We start from the raw sequence: 15,677 nt of genomic DNA on the forward strand, positions 1-15,677 counted from the left end.
GTATGTTTGTGTGTGTGTTTCTGAACAAGTCACATTGGTTTGCTATTGTAGACCTTCCTCCTTGGTTTCAGATTGCCCCAAAATTGACATGTTTTACAAGTAGAGGATGGAAGATTTGAAACGAACTGCTCTCACACACGCACAGTTAACTCGCACACAAAATTTCAAAGCAGCCCTTGTGCACTGTGTTTCAGTATGGAAAGCTGAGATAGGAAGTAGAAATCATGAAATAAAAATTTAAAGTCTGAAAATTAGGAGTCTTCCTGCACTATCCGGTTCAGCCCCTGCCCGATACCTCTGCTTTGACTGCAGTTCCACAGAGGGTAAAACCACAGAATGTTGGGCCATTGCAAGGATAGCAACTGCACCCAGCAGTGGCTGGTGCTCATTGAGACTTGTAGGATATAGGCAGGGAGATCATTAGTTGGTGGAGCCAATGCCCTCTGTACCATTAACGTAAATGCTATCCCAGGACAGCTTAAAAACAAATAAGAAAACCATTTGTAAGAAAGAAAATTATAATAAAAATAAAATTATTATAATTATAAAAATAATAAATAATAAAAATTATTTTTGGACTATTTAAAAATATTATAGTATGATGAAATCTCAGGATTTGACCTATGAAGAAGAAGAGGAGTTTGGATTTGATATCCCGCTTTATCACTACCCGAAGGAGTCTCAAAGCGGCTAACATTCTCCTTTCCCTTCCTCCCCCACAACAGACACTGTCACAGTGGCCGGAGTGGACTACTTCAGAGTAACGACGCTACGCAGCTCTGCATTTTATTCTTTTATTGGTGCTGCGTATTTACAGTGCTCAAGTCATTGCTATTTACACGGAGCGATGTTGTCAGTCGGTTTCAGAACCTCCTAATGGCTTTTGGCGCGTCTTTCTCCAACACAAAAGCTTTGGCAGACCCATCCTCTTGCCCCTCCTCTTCCTGCGTAATTCTGGAGTTGGAGGGATGGGTCTTCCCCCCTTGCTTGCCCCTTCCTGTCCCACCTGGGACCCTGGCTCCTCTACCTTGCCTGAGCCTCGGACACGACTTCCTGCTTCCCCACTGGAATCGGAACTCTCCCTGCTTTCCCCTTTGCTCGGGGACGGGCTTGAACTCAGGAGGGGAGGGACTTCGCGATATCCCCTGTCCCTCACATCCACCCCCCTCCCAAGCTCTCCTTCACCCCTCCCCAGGCCCCCCCCATGTGTCGGTGACGACTGGAAGCCTAAGAACTCAGTGCTCTCCGAGCCCGTTGGTGTGAATACCTCCCCCCAGTCCTGCGAGCCCCCCCCTTCCGCCTGGGCGGACGGGAATCCCAAAAAGTCCGTGGCGTCAGAGCTGGTGGGGGTAAAAACGTTCTGCCAATCTGCTCCTTCCTCTGACTGGGTGGATCTCGGTGACACCCATACCTCATCCTCTGGTTCCTCAAACTCCGCTTCCCAGCGCCATGGTGAGCTGCTCTCCCGTGCCTCCTCCTCCTCCCCCTCCCTTTCCATGTGCCAGGGCTTGGGTCTGTGGGGAAAGAGGGCGTGAAATTCTTCCACCAAGAATTCCTCCTGTATCTGAGTGGCTGGGACCCATTCATTCTGGGACGGTGGAGCATCCTCCCATGCCATGAGGTACTCCAGTCCCCCCACCCCCCACCTTGAATCCAGGATGGCCGTGGCCTCATTGAGTTGCTCCCTGCCTTCCCTCTCCCCCCCTCCCTCGGGGGTTTGTTCGCTGTCTCGGAGCCTGCTGCTTTCCCTGTACGGCGACAGCAGCGATCTATGAAACACTGGATGCACCCTCATGTCCTCTGGCAGTGCCAGCCTGTATGCCACCGGGTTTACCTGTTGCGTGACCGTGAAGGGGCCCAGCCTTTTGGGTGCCAGCTTTTTGCACCTCCCTCTGGTGGGAAGGCCCTCCGAGGACAACCACACCTTGTCCCCCACCCTGATGACCTCCCCTTGTCGCCTGTGGCGATTTGCCCCCTTTTTGTACGCTTCCTTGGCCCTCTCCAAGTGTTCTCTGAGCTGCTGGTGCACCGTCTCCAGTTCCTCTGCCCAATCCTCAGCCTGTGGGCCCTCCTCCTCCTCCTCCTCCCTCTCCCTCTCTGGGAAAGATCTGAGGTCGCGCCCGTAATTGGCCTTAAAGGGCGACACCCCTGTGGAGACGTGCACTGCATTGTTGTAGGCAAATTCTGCTAGTGGCAAGCGATCCACCCAGTCCGTTTGCCGCTGGCTGACGTAGCATCTCAGGTACTGCTGCAGAATGGCGTTGACCCTCTCCGCTTGTCCGTTGGTCTGCGGGTGTCTAGCCGTCGACAAGCTGACCTCCACCTGCAGGAGGTTCATGAGCCGCCGCCAGAACCTGGAAACAAATTGGCGGCCACGATCCGAAATAACCCTTAAAGGTAATCCATGCAGTCTGAAAATGTGATCAACAAACAGTTTGGCTGTCTCTTCTGCCGAGACTGCCCTGGCACACGGTATAAAGTGACACATTTTGGACATAAGGTCCACCACCACCAACACTGCAGTCTTACCCCTGGACGAAGGCAGATCTGTGATGAAGTCCATGGACACCACTTCCCACGGCCTGTGTGGTGTGGCTAAGGGCTCCAGCAACCCTGGTGGCGCTGCTCTGACCACCTTCGCCCGCTGGCAGGTGGTACAGCCCCTTACATAGTCTCGAACATCTTCCCGCACCCCTGGCCACCAGAAGTGTCTCATGACTAGGTGAGCGGTTTTGTCCCTTCCAAAATGCCCCGCTGTAGGGTTGTCGTGCATCTGCTTGAGGACCGTACGTCGAAGCTGGGTGGTGGGTAGGTACAGCGCACCCTTGTAGAAAAGCAGCCCTCTGCGTTCTGCAAAGTCTTTTGCCTGCTCCCTCCCCCCTCTCAGTTCTCTGAAGATGCGGTTGGCAAATTCATCCGCTGCCGTCAGTGCTGTGAGTTCTGCCTCGCTCACCACAGCTGCTCCGCAGGACCATGCCGACGGGGGGAAAATGTGCCTTGGGGCTGGTGGCGCCTCCTCCTCCATGTACTCTGGCTTGCGGGAGAGGGCATCCGCCCTGACATTCTGCTCCCCCGGGATGTAGTGGATGGAGAAGTTGAAGTTCGAGAAGAACTCTGCCCACCGTATCTGCCGCTGGTTGAGCACCCTGGCAGTTCTCCAGAACTCCAGGTTCTTGTGGTCTGTGCACACCTGGATGGGGTGCTTCGCGCCCACCAGGAAGTGTCGCCAGTGCTGGAACGCAGCGTAGATCGCAAGAAGTTCCCTATCAAACACTGTGTAGTTGCGTTCAGGCTGTGTCAGCTTCCTGGAGAAGAAGGCACAGGGTCTCCACTCCCTGTTGGCGTCCAGTTGCAACAAAATTGCGCCCACAGCTTTTTCAGAAGCATCTGTCTCAATGCGTAGGGGCGCGTCCTGCACCACATGGAACAGGTTTTGGTCTGAGGCGAACACTCTCTTGAGGCTTTCGAACGCTGCTTGCGCCTCTGGTGTCCACTTGAACTTCTGCTTGCCTCTCAGGCAGTCCGTGATGGGAGCCGTAACGCGAGAGAAGTTCTTGATGAACTTCCTGTAGAAGTTAGCGAAGCCTAGTAGGCGTTGGGCATCTTTGCGCGTCCTGGGGCTGTGCCAGTCCAGGATGGCCTGCACCTTGTCCTTGTCCATCGCCAGCCCCTTGTCTGACAGCTTGTAGCCCAGGAAGTCCACCTCTTTGGTGTGAAACTTGCACTTCTCCAGCTTCACATACAGGTGGTGCTCCTTCAGGCGTTGCAACACCTCTCTGACATCTTTCACATGCTGCACTGGGTCATTCGAGTAGATAAGGATGTCATCTAGGAAGACCAAGCATTTCCTGAAGAGGAGGGACCCCAGGACGTGGTGCATGAAGGCCTGGAAGCATGCTGAGCCCCCTTGCAAACCGAAGGGCATCACCAGATATTCAAAAGAGCCCAGAGGCGTGAACATCGTGGTTTTCCATTCATCTCCTTCCCGGATCCTGATCAAGTTGTACGCCCCCCTTAGGTCCAGCTTGGTGAAAATCTTGCCCCTGCGTGCCGCTGTCAGGAGATCATCCACTCTGGGCATGGGGAAAGCCACGGGCTCTGTCACCGAATTCAGCCGTCTAAAGTCCACCACAAGACGGCGCTGTTGCGTGTCTTTCTTGTCCACCCAGAAGACCGGGCTGCCCCCTGCTGCCTTGCTTTCCCTTATGAACCCCCGCTTGAGGTTCTTGTCGATGAAAGCGCGCAGATCCTCCAGCTCCTGGTCTGACATGGCGTACAGCTTGGCTGGGGGTATCGTCGCCCCTGGCACCAGGTTGATCTGGCAGTCAAAAGGCCTGTGCGGGGGTAGGTGGTCGGACTCCGCTTCACTGAAGACCTCCTGCAGGTCCCAGTACTGCTTGGGTATTGCCTCACCCCCTTTGATATGCATGGTGGCCACCGTGGCTATCGGAGGCCCCTCCCCTGGTTGGTGCTGCATGCAATGTTCCAGACAAAAGTCTGACCCAAACGTGATGCACCTCTGGTGCCAACTGATGGAGGGGTCGTGGCGCGCCAGCCAGCTCATGCCCAAGACGATGGGGGGGTCTGAGATGGTGGTGACGTTGAACGCCAGTGTCTCTGAGTGCCTTCCCACCGTCATTCTCATGGGGGGGGTTTGATGTGTGATGGCCCCTCCCAGCAGCTCCCTGCCGTCAATGGTTGCTACGTGCAGAGGAAAATCCAACTGCAAAAGCTGGATTTGGTGCTCTTCTGCAAAGCTTCTCGAGAAGAAGTTGGCGGACGCCCCACTGTCAATTAAGGCGAGGACCGTCAGGGGATAGCCATTTGGGAGCGTTAGCGTCACTTCTAGAACCACTCCTGCTCTGGGAGGGGTGGGCTGGCTCTGCACCTCTCTGTGCGGGTGGGCGGGCTGGGGCTGTTGTCTGCTGACTGTGCCTGGCTGCTGCCCCTTGTCTCCTGCAGCCAGGCTTTCCCGTTTCCCTGCTGTGGTGCTGCGTCAGTGGGGGAGGGCACCACCGTTCCCGCCTTTCCTTGCCACTCCCTGCGATGTGGGCAGTCTCTGACGAGATGCTGGGGTGAGTTGCAGAGAAAGCAATTCCCGCCCCTTCCCTCCTTGCGTCTTGGCGCCGCTGGGGTTTGAAAAGCCCGCGCGCGCGCGCTATCAATCTGCATGGGCTCCTGGTCCTGGCTGGCTCCAGGCGTGGCCTGAAAGGGTTGTTGAGGGAGTGGCTTCTCCTGCGACCGTGGGAACCAAGCCCGCTTTGCGCGCGTCGCTTGCTTGTCGTTCCACCGGGATTCCTGCCTCACCCCCACCGCCAGAGCTGCTTTGCTCAGCTGATCCATAGTACTGGGCTTTGGACCTCTCGAGAGTTCATCCTTCACCTCCTCGCTCAAACCCAAGTAAAACGCAGCTTGCATGGGAGGCGAATCCAAAACCCACCCCAGTCTGTGCACCAGCATGGTGAATTTCGCCCAATATGCGCGAACTGTCATATTTCCTTGGCGTAAATTATGCAGTTCCTCCTTAGTCTGGTCCAAATGACTATCGGACGAATACATCGTCCTCAAACCTTCTAGAAATTGTTGGACATTTTTCATGCAAGGATTCTTGGTTGCGATTAATGGTCTTAGCCACTCCCTGGCTGCTCCGGTGAGATGTTCCACAATAAACGCTACTCTGTGCTCATCATCGGGGAACTCATTCTGGTGCAGCTCAAGAGCATACACGATCTCAGTCTCAAAGCCCTGAAACTCCTTCGGGTCTCCATTGAATTTGCTTACAAGGGTCCCTGCTCTCCTTCCTGGCAGCACTTGGACTTGGGGAGCCCCTCCCGCCTTGTTTTTCTCTGCATCCAGCTTGTTTTGGAGGTCTACCGCCACCGCCCTTAAATGCTGCTCTTTTTCCTGGAGCTCTCTCACCTGTTCCGCAAGTTGTAGCCGGTCGTCCTGGACCTTCTTAGTCTCCTCTTTAGCTGCCTTCAATTCTCCCTGCGCCTGCAGCGACAGCTGTTGCAGTTCTAGCTGGGCTTGCTCAGCGATCTGCCGCCACTTCTCCGCCTCGGACACGCTCATCCCGGCAACTCCGAAGTAGCCCAAAAATGATTAGGAGGTTGCTGTCACAGTGGCCGGAGTGGACTACTTCAGAGTAACGACGCTACGCAGCTCTGCATTTTATTCTTTTATTGGTGCTGCGTATTTACAGTGCTCAAGTCATTGCTATTTACACGGAGCGATGTTGTCAGTCGGTTTCAGAACCTCCTAATGGCTTTTGGCGCGTCTTTCTCCAACACAAAAGCTTTGGCAGACCCATCCTCTTGCCCCTCCTCTTCCTGCGTAATTCTGGAGTTGGAGGGATGGGTCTTCCCCCCTTGCTTGCCCCTTCCTGTCCCACCTGGGACCCTGGCTCCTCTACCTTGCCTGAGCCTCGGACACGACTTCCTGCTTCCCCACTGGAATCGGAACTCTCCCTGCTTTCCCCTTTGCTCGGGGACGGGCTTGAACTCAGGAGGGGAGGGACTTCGCGATATCCCCTGTCCCTCACAGACACCCTGTGAGGTGAGGGGCTGAGAGACTTCAGAGAAGTGTGACTAGCCCAAGGTCACCCAGCAGCTGCATGTGGAGGAGCGGAAACGCAAACCCGGCTCCCCAGATTACGAGTCTACCGCTCTTAACCACTACACCACACTGGCTCAACAGAAATCATTAATTATAATATTGTTGTTATGATTTGATAGATAGAAGATAGGGTGCAGATTCCAGCAGGACAAATGCCTGCCGAAATCAAAACTTAAAGTAGGAGTGGTAGGACCTTTCTTAATCAAGGTGTGGCTCCTGAAAATGCCAACACCTGTATCCTTTCCAGTTACTGCTGTTGGTATTCAAAGATGTCAAAAAGAGTGGGCAGGCTCGTTTGTCAGTGGAAATGCTGTGTTCTCTTTTGGCCTCAGAATCTGAACATAAAGGAATGGCACTGAGTATAACCAGCCCCCCACGCCCACCCCTATTCCTTCCACAGCTCCAATGCGGAAAGCATATATCCGGAACCCAATTGGGAAAGCTATTGGTTCAAGAATTCCACAGAACTGGAAGTGAGAAATAGGTGAACTGAGTCAGGTCATTGAGCTGTCTTGCTTAGTATTGTCTACTCTGACTGGCAACAGCTCTAGATTGTCTCAGGCAGTGGTTTTTCCCAGCTCTGCTGCTTGCTACCTGAGACCTGGGACCTCCTGGATGCAAAACGGGTGTTCTGCCCCTAAGCTATGGGGTAGGGCTTGGAGCCCAGGGGAGCATACAAACAAAACAGGGAGGAAGAGAAATTGAGTTATGCTTTGTTCCCACCATTTGCTACAGCCAGCTCTGGTTTGTTTTTCAGCCTCTCTGGAGATGAATGAAAGTTCTCGTTGGACAGAGGAGGAGATGGAAACGGCTAAAAAAGGTGACACTGTTGTTTTGTTTTCTGTTTAAATGCCCCTTCTCTCCTGAATAAGTTTGCTTGGCATTAGATCTATTCAGTGCTTGTATAGTTGGTGCAATATGATGTGGAATTGAAGATGCTTTTCATGAGCAATTTGAAACATGCCCCTTGAGTCTGAGCAGCTTCTGTGCAGCAGCCCTGCCGTGTCCTGCTGGGCTGACACTGCAGCCAGAGGTGAGCAGCGCTGGGTGTATTCACTTGGGTTGCAAGAGGCAGGTCTGAGCCTCCTCAAAGATTTTATACGATCCCTCTCTTCTTTTTCTTCTTTGCTGAGATTCTTGTCCTTTGTTTTGTGGTGAATATATGGAAAGTGTGCAGGCAAGTAGCCTGTTGACTTGCTTAGTTAAGGGAAGACTGCTCTCACCTTCCAGTTCTGGTTACCTGTTCTTGCCAGTGAGTGAAAAGGCATTGGAAATGCTGGAGAGATGCAAAAAAAGAAAAGAAAAGATATTGTTGTTGTTGTTTGTTTGTTTATACATACATATATACCCCGCCCATCTGACTGGGTTTCCCCAGCCACTCTGGGCAGCTTCCAACAAAATATTAAAAATACAATAAAACATGTTGATGATGCTGTGTACACAATAATCTGACCTCCAAATTGGATTGTTGTAATGCATTCATTATTTGTGAGGCTGCCCTTGAAAATGATTCAGAACATTTAAACTAGTACACAGTTAAGCTACCAGAATTCTGGCTGGTTTACCTAGATTTGAGGTTCACAAACTGTGGTTCACAAGCTTTGTTCAGGTGGTCTGTGGTTTGCCCCCATTAAATATCCAGATTGCATATGAAGAACAGTGCTGGATAAGGCCAAAGACCTATTGAGTGCAGTTTCCTGTTTTCACAGTGGCCATCCAGACACCTCTGGGAAGCTCACAAGCAGGACCCGAGTCTCTCCTCACTTGCAGTTCCCAGAAATTCCTATACAGAGGCCTGCTTCCTCTGACAGCAGAGGTAGAACATTGCCATTGTGCCTAGTAGTGACTGATGGTCTTCTCCTCCATGAGTTTGTCAACTCTAATTCTCTTTTAAAGCCATCCACTAAATCCCTGCAAAACTTTGTGCATTAATTTATTTGCAGAATTTCTTACCCATTCATCAGTAATGCTGTAGTCCCTCAGCAGCATACAACCAGTAAAAGCCACAGTGTATAACAAAATGCTGGAAAGGTCTGATTTGCATGAATAATAATAATGCAGCACTAAAAATAAATAAACAATCAATACATAGCCAGCAAAATCCAAGAAACAGGGCCAACAGAACACGTTTCAAGCAAAGACCTGGGTGCAAAGAAATAAGTCTTCTACGAGTACCGAAAGCTCCTAAGAGTTGGTGCCAGTTATAGCTGAGAGTTCAGGGAGTTCCACAGTTGGGGCACTTATATTGGCAATGTCTTCTCTTGTATTGCTCCACAGCAGATTCTCATCAAATGTGGCAGCAACTTGAGGGCATCTCCACTCCATCTTAACATTCAGGCAGGTACATCTGGGACAGCTGCTCCACCAAGTTTCTAGGTGTTAAATCATGTAGAGCTTAATCTGTCAGTACAAGCACATTTGTATTACAGATTAATCAGTACAAAATGAGTCACTGTCAGCAGGATTTCAACTTGCTTGGTACATAATTTTGTTTCCGGTTCAGAGTGCACAAGGTCTATTGCGGGGCAGTTGAGCAGTGGATTGTATCACATGGCTGCACATCAGATGGTGCAGGTATAGGCTGCTTTGTGGAGCCCCATGTTGACAATGTGGGTTGCTGTCAAGAGGCAAGCGAGGCAGAACAGGCTCAGCAGCCCTTGGGATAGTGCATCTCTTGGCAAGAGGGAGGCTTAAGTGAAGGAAGGAGGGATTACGTGTTGCTGCAGGAGACAAAAGAAGGAAGCACCCTGTAATTAGCATTAAGCAAGGAAATGCAAGTCTGGCAAGAGGAAAGGTCTTGCCTAATGACACTTTTATCGTGAAATAAACCGTTGAACCAACAGGCTGTCAAAACATACAGCAGCTATTATAATTATGGGGTACGGTAACGTTGTTGGAGGTGTAGTACCCCTCCTTTAAAAAAAAGCCTGATCCTAGGTTGTTCAACTAGGAGCTGAATAAATAACTGGAGCAAAATCAGAGTTTGATTCACTACAGTTAGGAATCCCTTTCCTCAAGGAGTGCCTTTCCCCAGGTATCTACACACAGGGGACAGGTTGGCTTCTGTGGCTCCCTCAGAGTTTAAAATAGTGGTTGCACAGAGCAGAGCTTTTTATGCGGTGGTGTAAGTCACTTGGGGGGCACTCTTGCCAGGCTGTGGCCAAGCTCTGAGATGGTCTGCTGAGAGGGGTCCAGTTCTGCAACATGCAGCCTTAAAGGGCACAAGGAAGACAATGTGGTCAAGAAAAAGATGGGGATTTAGGGTCTGAAGCAGGGAAGTGAGGAGCAAATGGGCCAGAAGCAGAAGTAGTGGTAGAATATGGGCTGGTGGTCCAGATCAAGGATGCTGGCCACAGGCTCTTTAGCTATTCCATGAGACAAGTTGACTAGCCTGAGGAGCCATGCATGGCACTTGACTTATATACAGCCAGACTGACTGACTCTCGCTGGTTTCTCAGGGCACCTGGCCCTGCTGAGTTGATGACCTTCAGTACCATGCTTGGCTGTGATAAGGGCATTGCTGTAGCATGGGAAACATCAGGTTTGTAATTCCTTCAGCTCTTGAGCTACCTTGACTTTGCAGGAAGTAAGGTGCCTGGATCCCCACTCCCTTAATCCCTAGTTTGAGCCCTTACAGATTCTGACACTTTACTCTCTGCAACATCATTGCATGCCAGTAAAGGAGCGTCTGTTTTCAGCAGCACCCAAAAGGTGACCACCAGCTTTCTGTTTCTGTGCTGATGCTTCCAGCCCCACTTGCTCAGCTGAGCCAGCCACCATTATTAATGTTCCATAATGAAATGCTACAGAGGATAAGTGGAAACAGGGCTATATCAAGTGCTTCATCGCACTGCATTTTGGATAAACTAAAGATGGTGGCTGTGCAGGGTCAACGGGAGCCAAGTTGTTGCTTGGTTCCAGTAGGAAGAGCACCAGCAAATTGGTGGCAGTGTGGGGGGGGTGTTGCTTACTGAAGATGTTGAAGCAATGAGGGTTGTCATCAGCCCCAGTGAGCCCTGCCAGACTGGATGGCTCCCAGCAGCTACCTGGAGTATCCCCAGGACAGTGCCAAAGCTGTGCCTGATTGATTTGCTTTCCATCTTTGGTGTCTATCTATGCTTGCCCATTTCCCTGCATGCACACCTATCTGTTTCCTGGCTCAATTGTCTGTTTGATCAGCGTGTACCTTTTGTTCAGCATCCAGCCCTGAAAGTTTGGCACTTTAGGAAATTTGGGAAATTGTGGGATTCCCTTCTCTGACAGGCTTCCCTCTCTTTTCAGTGGTACAATGTCTGGAAAGGGGTTTGCTGTTACAGGTTTAAACAGTGATTGTACTGTGATTACATCACATTGGCTGAAATGCATGGCTTGGGGTGACTGTGCAGTGGTTTCCTAACCTTCAAACCTCTAGTCACTGAGCTGGGCAAACTACTTCAAACGTGGAGGATCCTCCTTTCCCTCAGTACATGCCATTAAACCCTTTCTCATCTTGTTTTGAATGATTTATTCATCCAAATATTCAGCCAGACTGTCCCTGAAGGCTACGGGTGGGAAACAAGAATATAAAAAGTATAAATCATGCATAACAAATGTCCAGTTTAAAATCTGCTTTTAAAAGATAAAAACATACCAATAAAGCCACCCCCATAGTGGGGGGCTGTTAAAAGCAAAACCATGTTTTAAAAAATAAAGTCTTAAACAGAACCAGTAGTTTTAAGTCTTTCCAGACCCACCCATTTATTTATTATTTTGTTTATTAAATTTCTATACTGCCCTTCACCTGAGGATCACAGGGCGGTTTGCAATATAAAACACAAAATATATACCATAGTAATAAACAAAAATAACAACCCGCACACAGTCCAAATTGTTTAATTTAAACAATTAGATTTAAAATGATGTAGGTTGTTGATCAGCAAAAGGCCTGGGAGAAGAGGAATGTTTTTGCCTGGTGCCTGAAGATATCTAACACAGGTGCCAGGTGTGTTGGCTCTCCCTGGGGCAAGCATTCCTCAAGTGGGGAGCTGCTGCCACCCTCCAGACCTCTCAGTGAGAGGGACATGAAGAAGGGCCTCAGACGATGATTGCAGGGTCTGAGTTGGTTCATAGGGGGACAGGTGGTCCTTGCCCAAAAAAGGGGAGATTGGCTACTGGCTGGTAATTACTTAGATTTTCTGATTCCAATGAGGGTTTCTTGAGGAGTGGCTTTACCACTGCCTCTTTCAAGCAGGCAGGGACCACCCTCTCTTGCAAGGAACATTAATCACCTTCCTGGCCCAGCCAGCTGTCCCTTCCCTGCTCGTTTTATCGGCCCAGAGGTGGAAGGGTTCACAGTGCAAGTGGTCGCCCTGACTGATCCAAGCACCTTGTCCACATCCTCAAGCCTTACTGAAACTCCTCTAATGTAACAGGACAAGACAGTGCTCTGGGCAGTTCTCAATATTCATCTGCTGTAACAGGTCCAGGGTCTTGGCAGATGCAAGCAATTTTTTTCTGCAAAATGCCTTGAAAACAACTCACGGGGAGCTACCATCAGTTCTGCCACCTCTTAAGGGCCAGACTGTAAGAGGCCCCTCACTACCTGGAAAAGCTCTGCTGGGTGGAGCAATGAGGATGCAATGGAGGTAGCAAAGTATGCCTTCTTTGCTACTTTCCCTGCCACTGGGTGAGCTTGATAATGCAGGACACTCACCAGGGTTTGGTTGCAGTTGTCTTAGTTTGCCCCCCACTTGCATTCAAGCTGTCTCCCAGCTTTTTTCTTTGCCCTAAGCTCCACAAAGTGGAAGAGGGAGCTCACGGGCGATCATGTCAACACCTCAAGCCATCCTGATGTTCCACAAGAGTGCCAGTCATATCAGTCAGGAAATTCCTCAGAGCTATCTGGAAACCCATTGGATCCATCAGCCTCCAAGGGCAGACCACCCTGTCTCTCCTCTAACACCCCATACACCCTGCCTGCCCCCTGTGTGAATTCCAAAGTTCTACGGCTCGTAGGTATGGCCCTTGACACCCATCTGGGTGCAAGGAGGAACGGAAGGGCATCTGGGCTGAGCAGATGTATGCTTTTGACTTATTAGACCAACCAAAACCAAAGCAAAAGCAAGCAACCTCTGTGCATTGCAGCACTTTTGGACCCTTGTGTCTTTGTGGCACTCTTGCCAATACAATTGGGCACCAGACTGGCAATGCTAAGTGCCGGTCTCCATATGGGATAAGTTGGCTGCCTGCTTCCAGCTCTCCCAAGCTGGCATTCTCCACTCCCTCCCAGGGTTTTTCACACATTCTTGTTAGGAAGGCAGTTCTGCAGCATCCTCAGTAGTGCGTTGGAGGTGTGGGGGCAGGCACTGAGCATAGCTCTTACTCTCTCCTGTAGCGCTGCTCTCCCTCCTGCACACTTGGCCGTCTGTCATGAGGAGCTTTGCAGAGCTGAGCTGTTCTGTTGCTGTTGTTGTTGTAAGCAGAGATATGGTTTTTAATTACTGCACATTTTATTTAATGTTTATCTCATCCTACGTTTTTAATTCTGCCGTAGTCTCATCGTTATTGTTGTCATGCAGAGGTCATGAGCTGAGCTGTGTGTATGTGTTCTTCATTTCAGGCTTTGTTCTCACTGAGTAAAATGGTGGAATCTTTGTCTGGACTGTTCCGCTTCTGGGGTGGGTGTTTGGAGGGAGTGATTCAGGAATAAGCAGAAGGTTAGAGGAAACAGCTTGCAGCACATTGGCATGTGATATTTGGTGACATACTGTGCCATTCCCTTAGGTATACAGTAGGGGACCATAGTCAACAAGTTGCTGTTTGTCTCTTCAGCTCCCAGGGGGTGGCAGATTGCATGGCACTCCTTGCTCTTTGACCAGGAGCAGCTGGCACTGATTTGGTCCAGCTGGATGGCAAGAACTCTTGAGATGTTGGCCAGTGTGGTGGAACCTGCTGGCAGGCTGACCCAACTCTCCTTTTGAACCCATTGCTCCATATTGAACAGCTGGCACCAGAGCTTACCACTATGGTACATCCTGCTGCATGTGCCCTAATGCCCGCTCTGCCCTGTGCATGACCCCTTCTGTGGGGAAGCGGTTCAAAACCCTCCCACCTCCTGGAACCCAGGAGGCACATCTCCTTAGGCATAGCCATCTCCTCTCCCTTTGAGATTCAAAGCTTTCTCAAACTGCTTTGTAACATCCAGGATCACCTGCATGCACAGGATGTCCCCATCAATAAGGCTTTGTTCTCTGCCTGAGGTTGGAGAGGAGGCCAGGTCTAGATTCCTTGGTGCAAAATGTTTTTCACCTTTTGCCTTTGTGGAAGGTAATGACTGGACTTTCTGCCCTTCCTTGGTCAGGACACCCAACATGTCCAGATGGGTGATCCTGAGCTGTATTCACTATGTGGTTCCAAGCTGCATCTGCCTGGGATCTTGATGCTTAATGAACATCCTTCCTTGTTCCTATGGTGTGCTTCCAGACATCTGAAGGTCTGCAAGAATTGTAAAAGCACAGCCTGCTCATATAACGTATTTGCCTGTGCAGGCGGGTGGTGTGTGTGTGTGTGTGTGTGTGCGCACACACACACGCGCAAAACATGAAAACGTGGCACAAATGGAGACAGAACTCAGAATCTCTGCTTACAACAATCTAGTTTTCTAGCCCTTATGATTACAAAATTGTGTTTCTGTGTATACACACACACACACCCATGTGCAAGGGTGAGGGAGGGTCTGCAGCAGAACCCTGCTTGGTTTTATCCCTCCCCATGACTAACAAAAGCACAAAGCATTGTGAAGGGAGGGAGTCCATAACATTCACATGGAGTGATTTATATTAGTTGCAAAATTAGGGTTTTGTGATGCAAAATTTCAGGTACTTCATGCAAATCCCCCTCCCTGCCATTTTATTTTAAATCTCTATAGAATAGTTTGTTAGTACAGAGTATTCACAGCTCTAGGTGATGTTTTCTGTCTTCAGGCACTTTCGGATGGCATTTAGAGCTTCTTGGAAACAAAAGAGACTCTCTTGATGCCTGTGGTTTTTTAATAGTTGCTAATGCTTTGTTGTTTCTTTTTGAGCTTGCTGTTTTATTATTGTAATAGTGTTTTAAAATCTGTTTTGTTGTCTGCAATGATTTTTAGCTGCCTTTGGGGTCCTCTAGACAGCAAGTCGGGAGACAAATGTTTTAAATTAATACATGACACATCCCTTTACTTTGAATGATTATTATTATTATTATTATTATTATTAAGAAATTTTCTTTCTATTGCAGTTCACAATCTTAGGAGTATGTTACACTGAGTCCAATAGCACATACTCTCAAGTATGTGGGCATAGGATTGCAGCCACCCTGTCTTACAAATAAAGTATACTCAGTAGCATCCACCTAAGCTACAGTCAAGGGAGAGCCCCTGAAATTAATGGACTTAAGTGAGCCCTCTTCATTAATTTTGATGCATCTACTCCAAGTAGTACGAAATCAAGAAAATTTACAATATTTAAAACATACAAATGATGCAGTGATGCAGCAGCTAAAAAAGCCAATGCAATCCTGGGCTGCATCAATAGGAGTATAGCATCTAGATCAAGTATTAGTACCACTGTATTCTGCTCTGGTCAGACCTCACCTGGAGTACTGTGTCCAGTTCTGGGCACCACAGTTCAAGAAGGATACTGACAAGCTGGAATGTTTCCAGAGGAGGGCAACCAAAATGGTCAAAGGCCTGGAAACGATGCCTTATGAGGAACGGCTTAGGGAGCCGGGCATGTTTAGCCTGGAGAAGAGAAGGTTAAGGGGTGATATGATAGCCATGTTCAAATATATAAAAGGATGTCATATAGAGGAGGGAGAAAGGTTGTTTTCTGCTGCTCCAGAGAAGCGGACACGGAGCAATGGATTCCAACTACGAGAAAGAAGATTCCACCTAAACATTAGGAACTTCCTGACAGTAAGAGCTGTTCGGCAGTGGAATTTGCTACCAAGGAGTGTGGGGGAGTCTCCTTCTTTGGAGGTCTTTAAGCAGAGGCTTGACAGGCATATGTCAGGAATGCTTTGATGGTGTTTCCTGCTTGGCAGGG

The 15,677-nt window shown here is 49.6% G+C and overlaps 1 protein-coding gene across 16 annotated transcripts in view; it reads left to right on the forward strand.

Annotated features, from left to right (window-relative positions):
- Positions 1 to 15,677, forward strand: part of NCOR2 (nuclear receptor corepressor 2) — a 355,605-nt gene that overhangs the window by 221,607 nt on the left and 118,321 nt on the right. For all 16 annotated transcript variants that reach the window (XM_060269894.1, XM_060269902.1, XM_060269904.1 and 13 more), the window contains one exon: positions 7,373 to 7,435. In XM_060269894.1, coding sequence (XP_060125877.1) covers positions 7,373 to 7,435 — 63 coding nt within the window. The remainder of the gene's footprint in view (positions 1 to 7,372; positions 7,436 to 15,677) is intronic.

The sequence above is a fragment of the Zootoca vivipara genome, chromosome 17, assembly GCF_963506605.1.
Source record: "Zootoca vivipara chromosome 17, rZooViv1.1, whole genome shotgun sequence".
Lineage (NCBI taxonomy): Eukaryota > Metazoa > Chordata > Lepidosauria > Squamata > Lacertidae > Zootoca > Zootoca vivipara.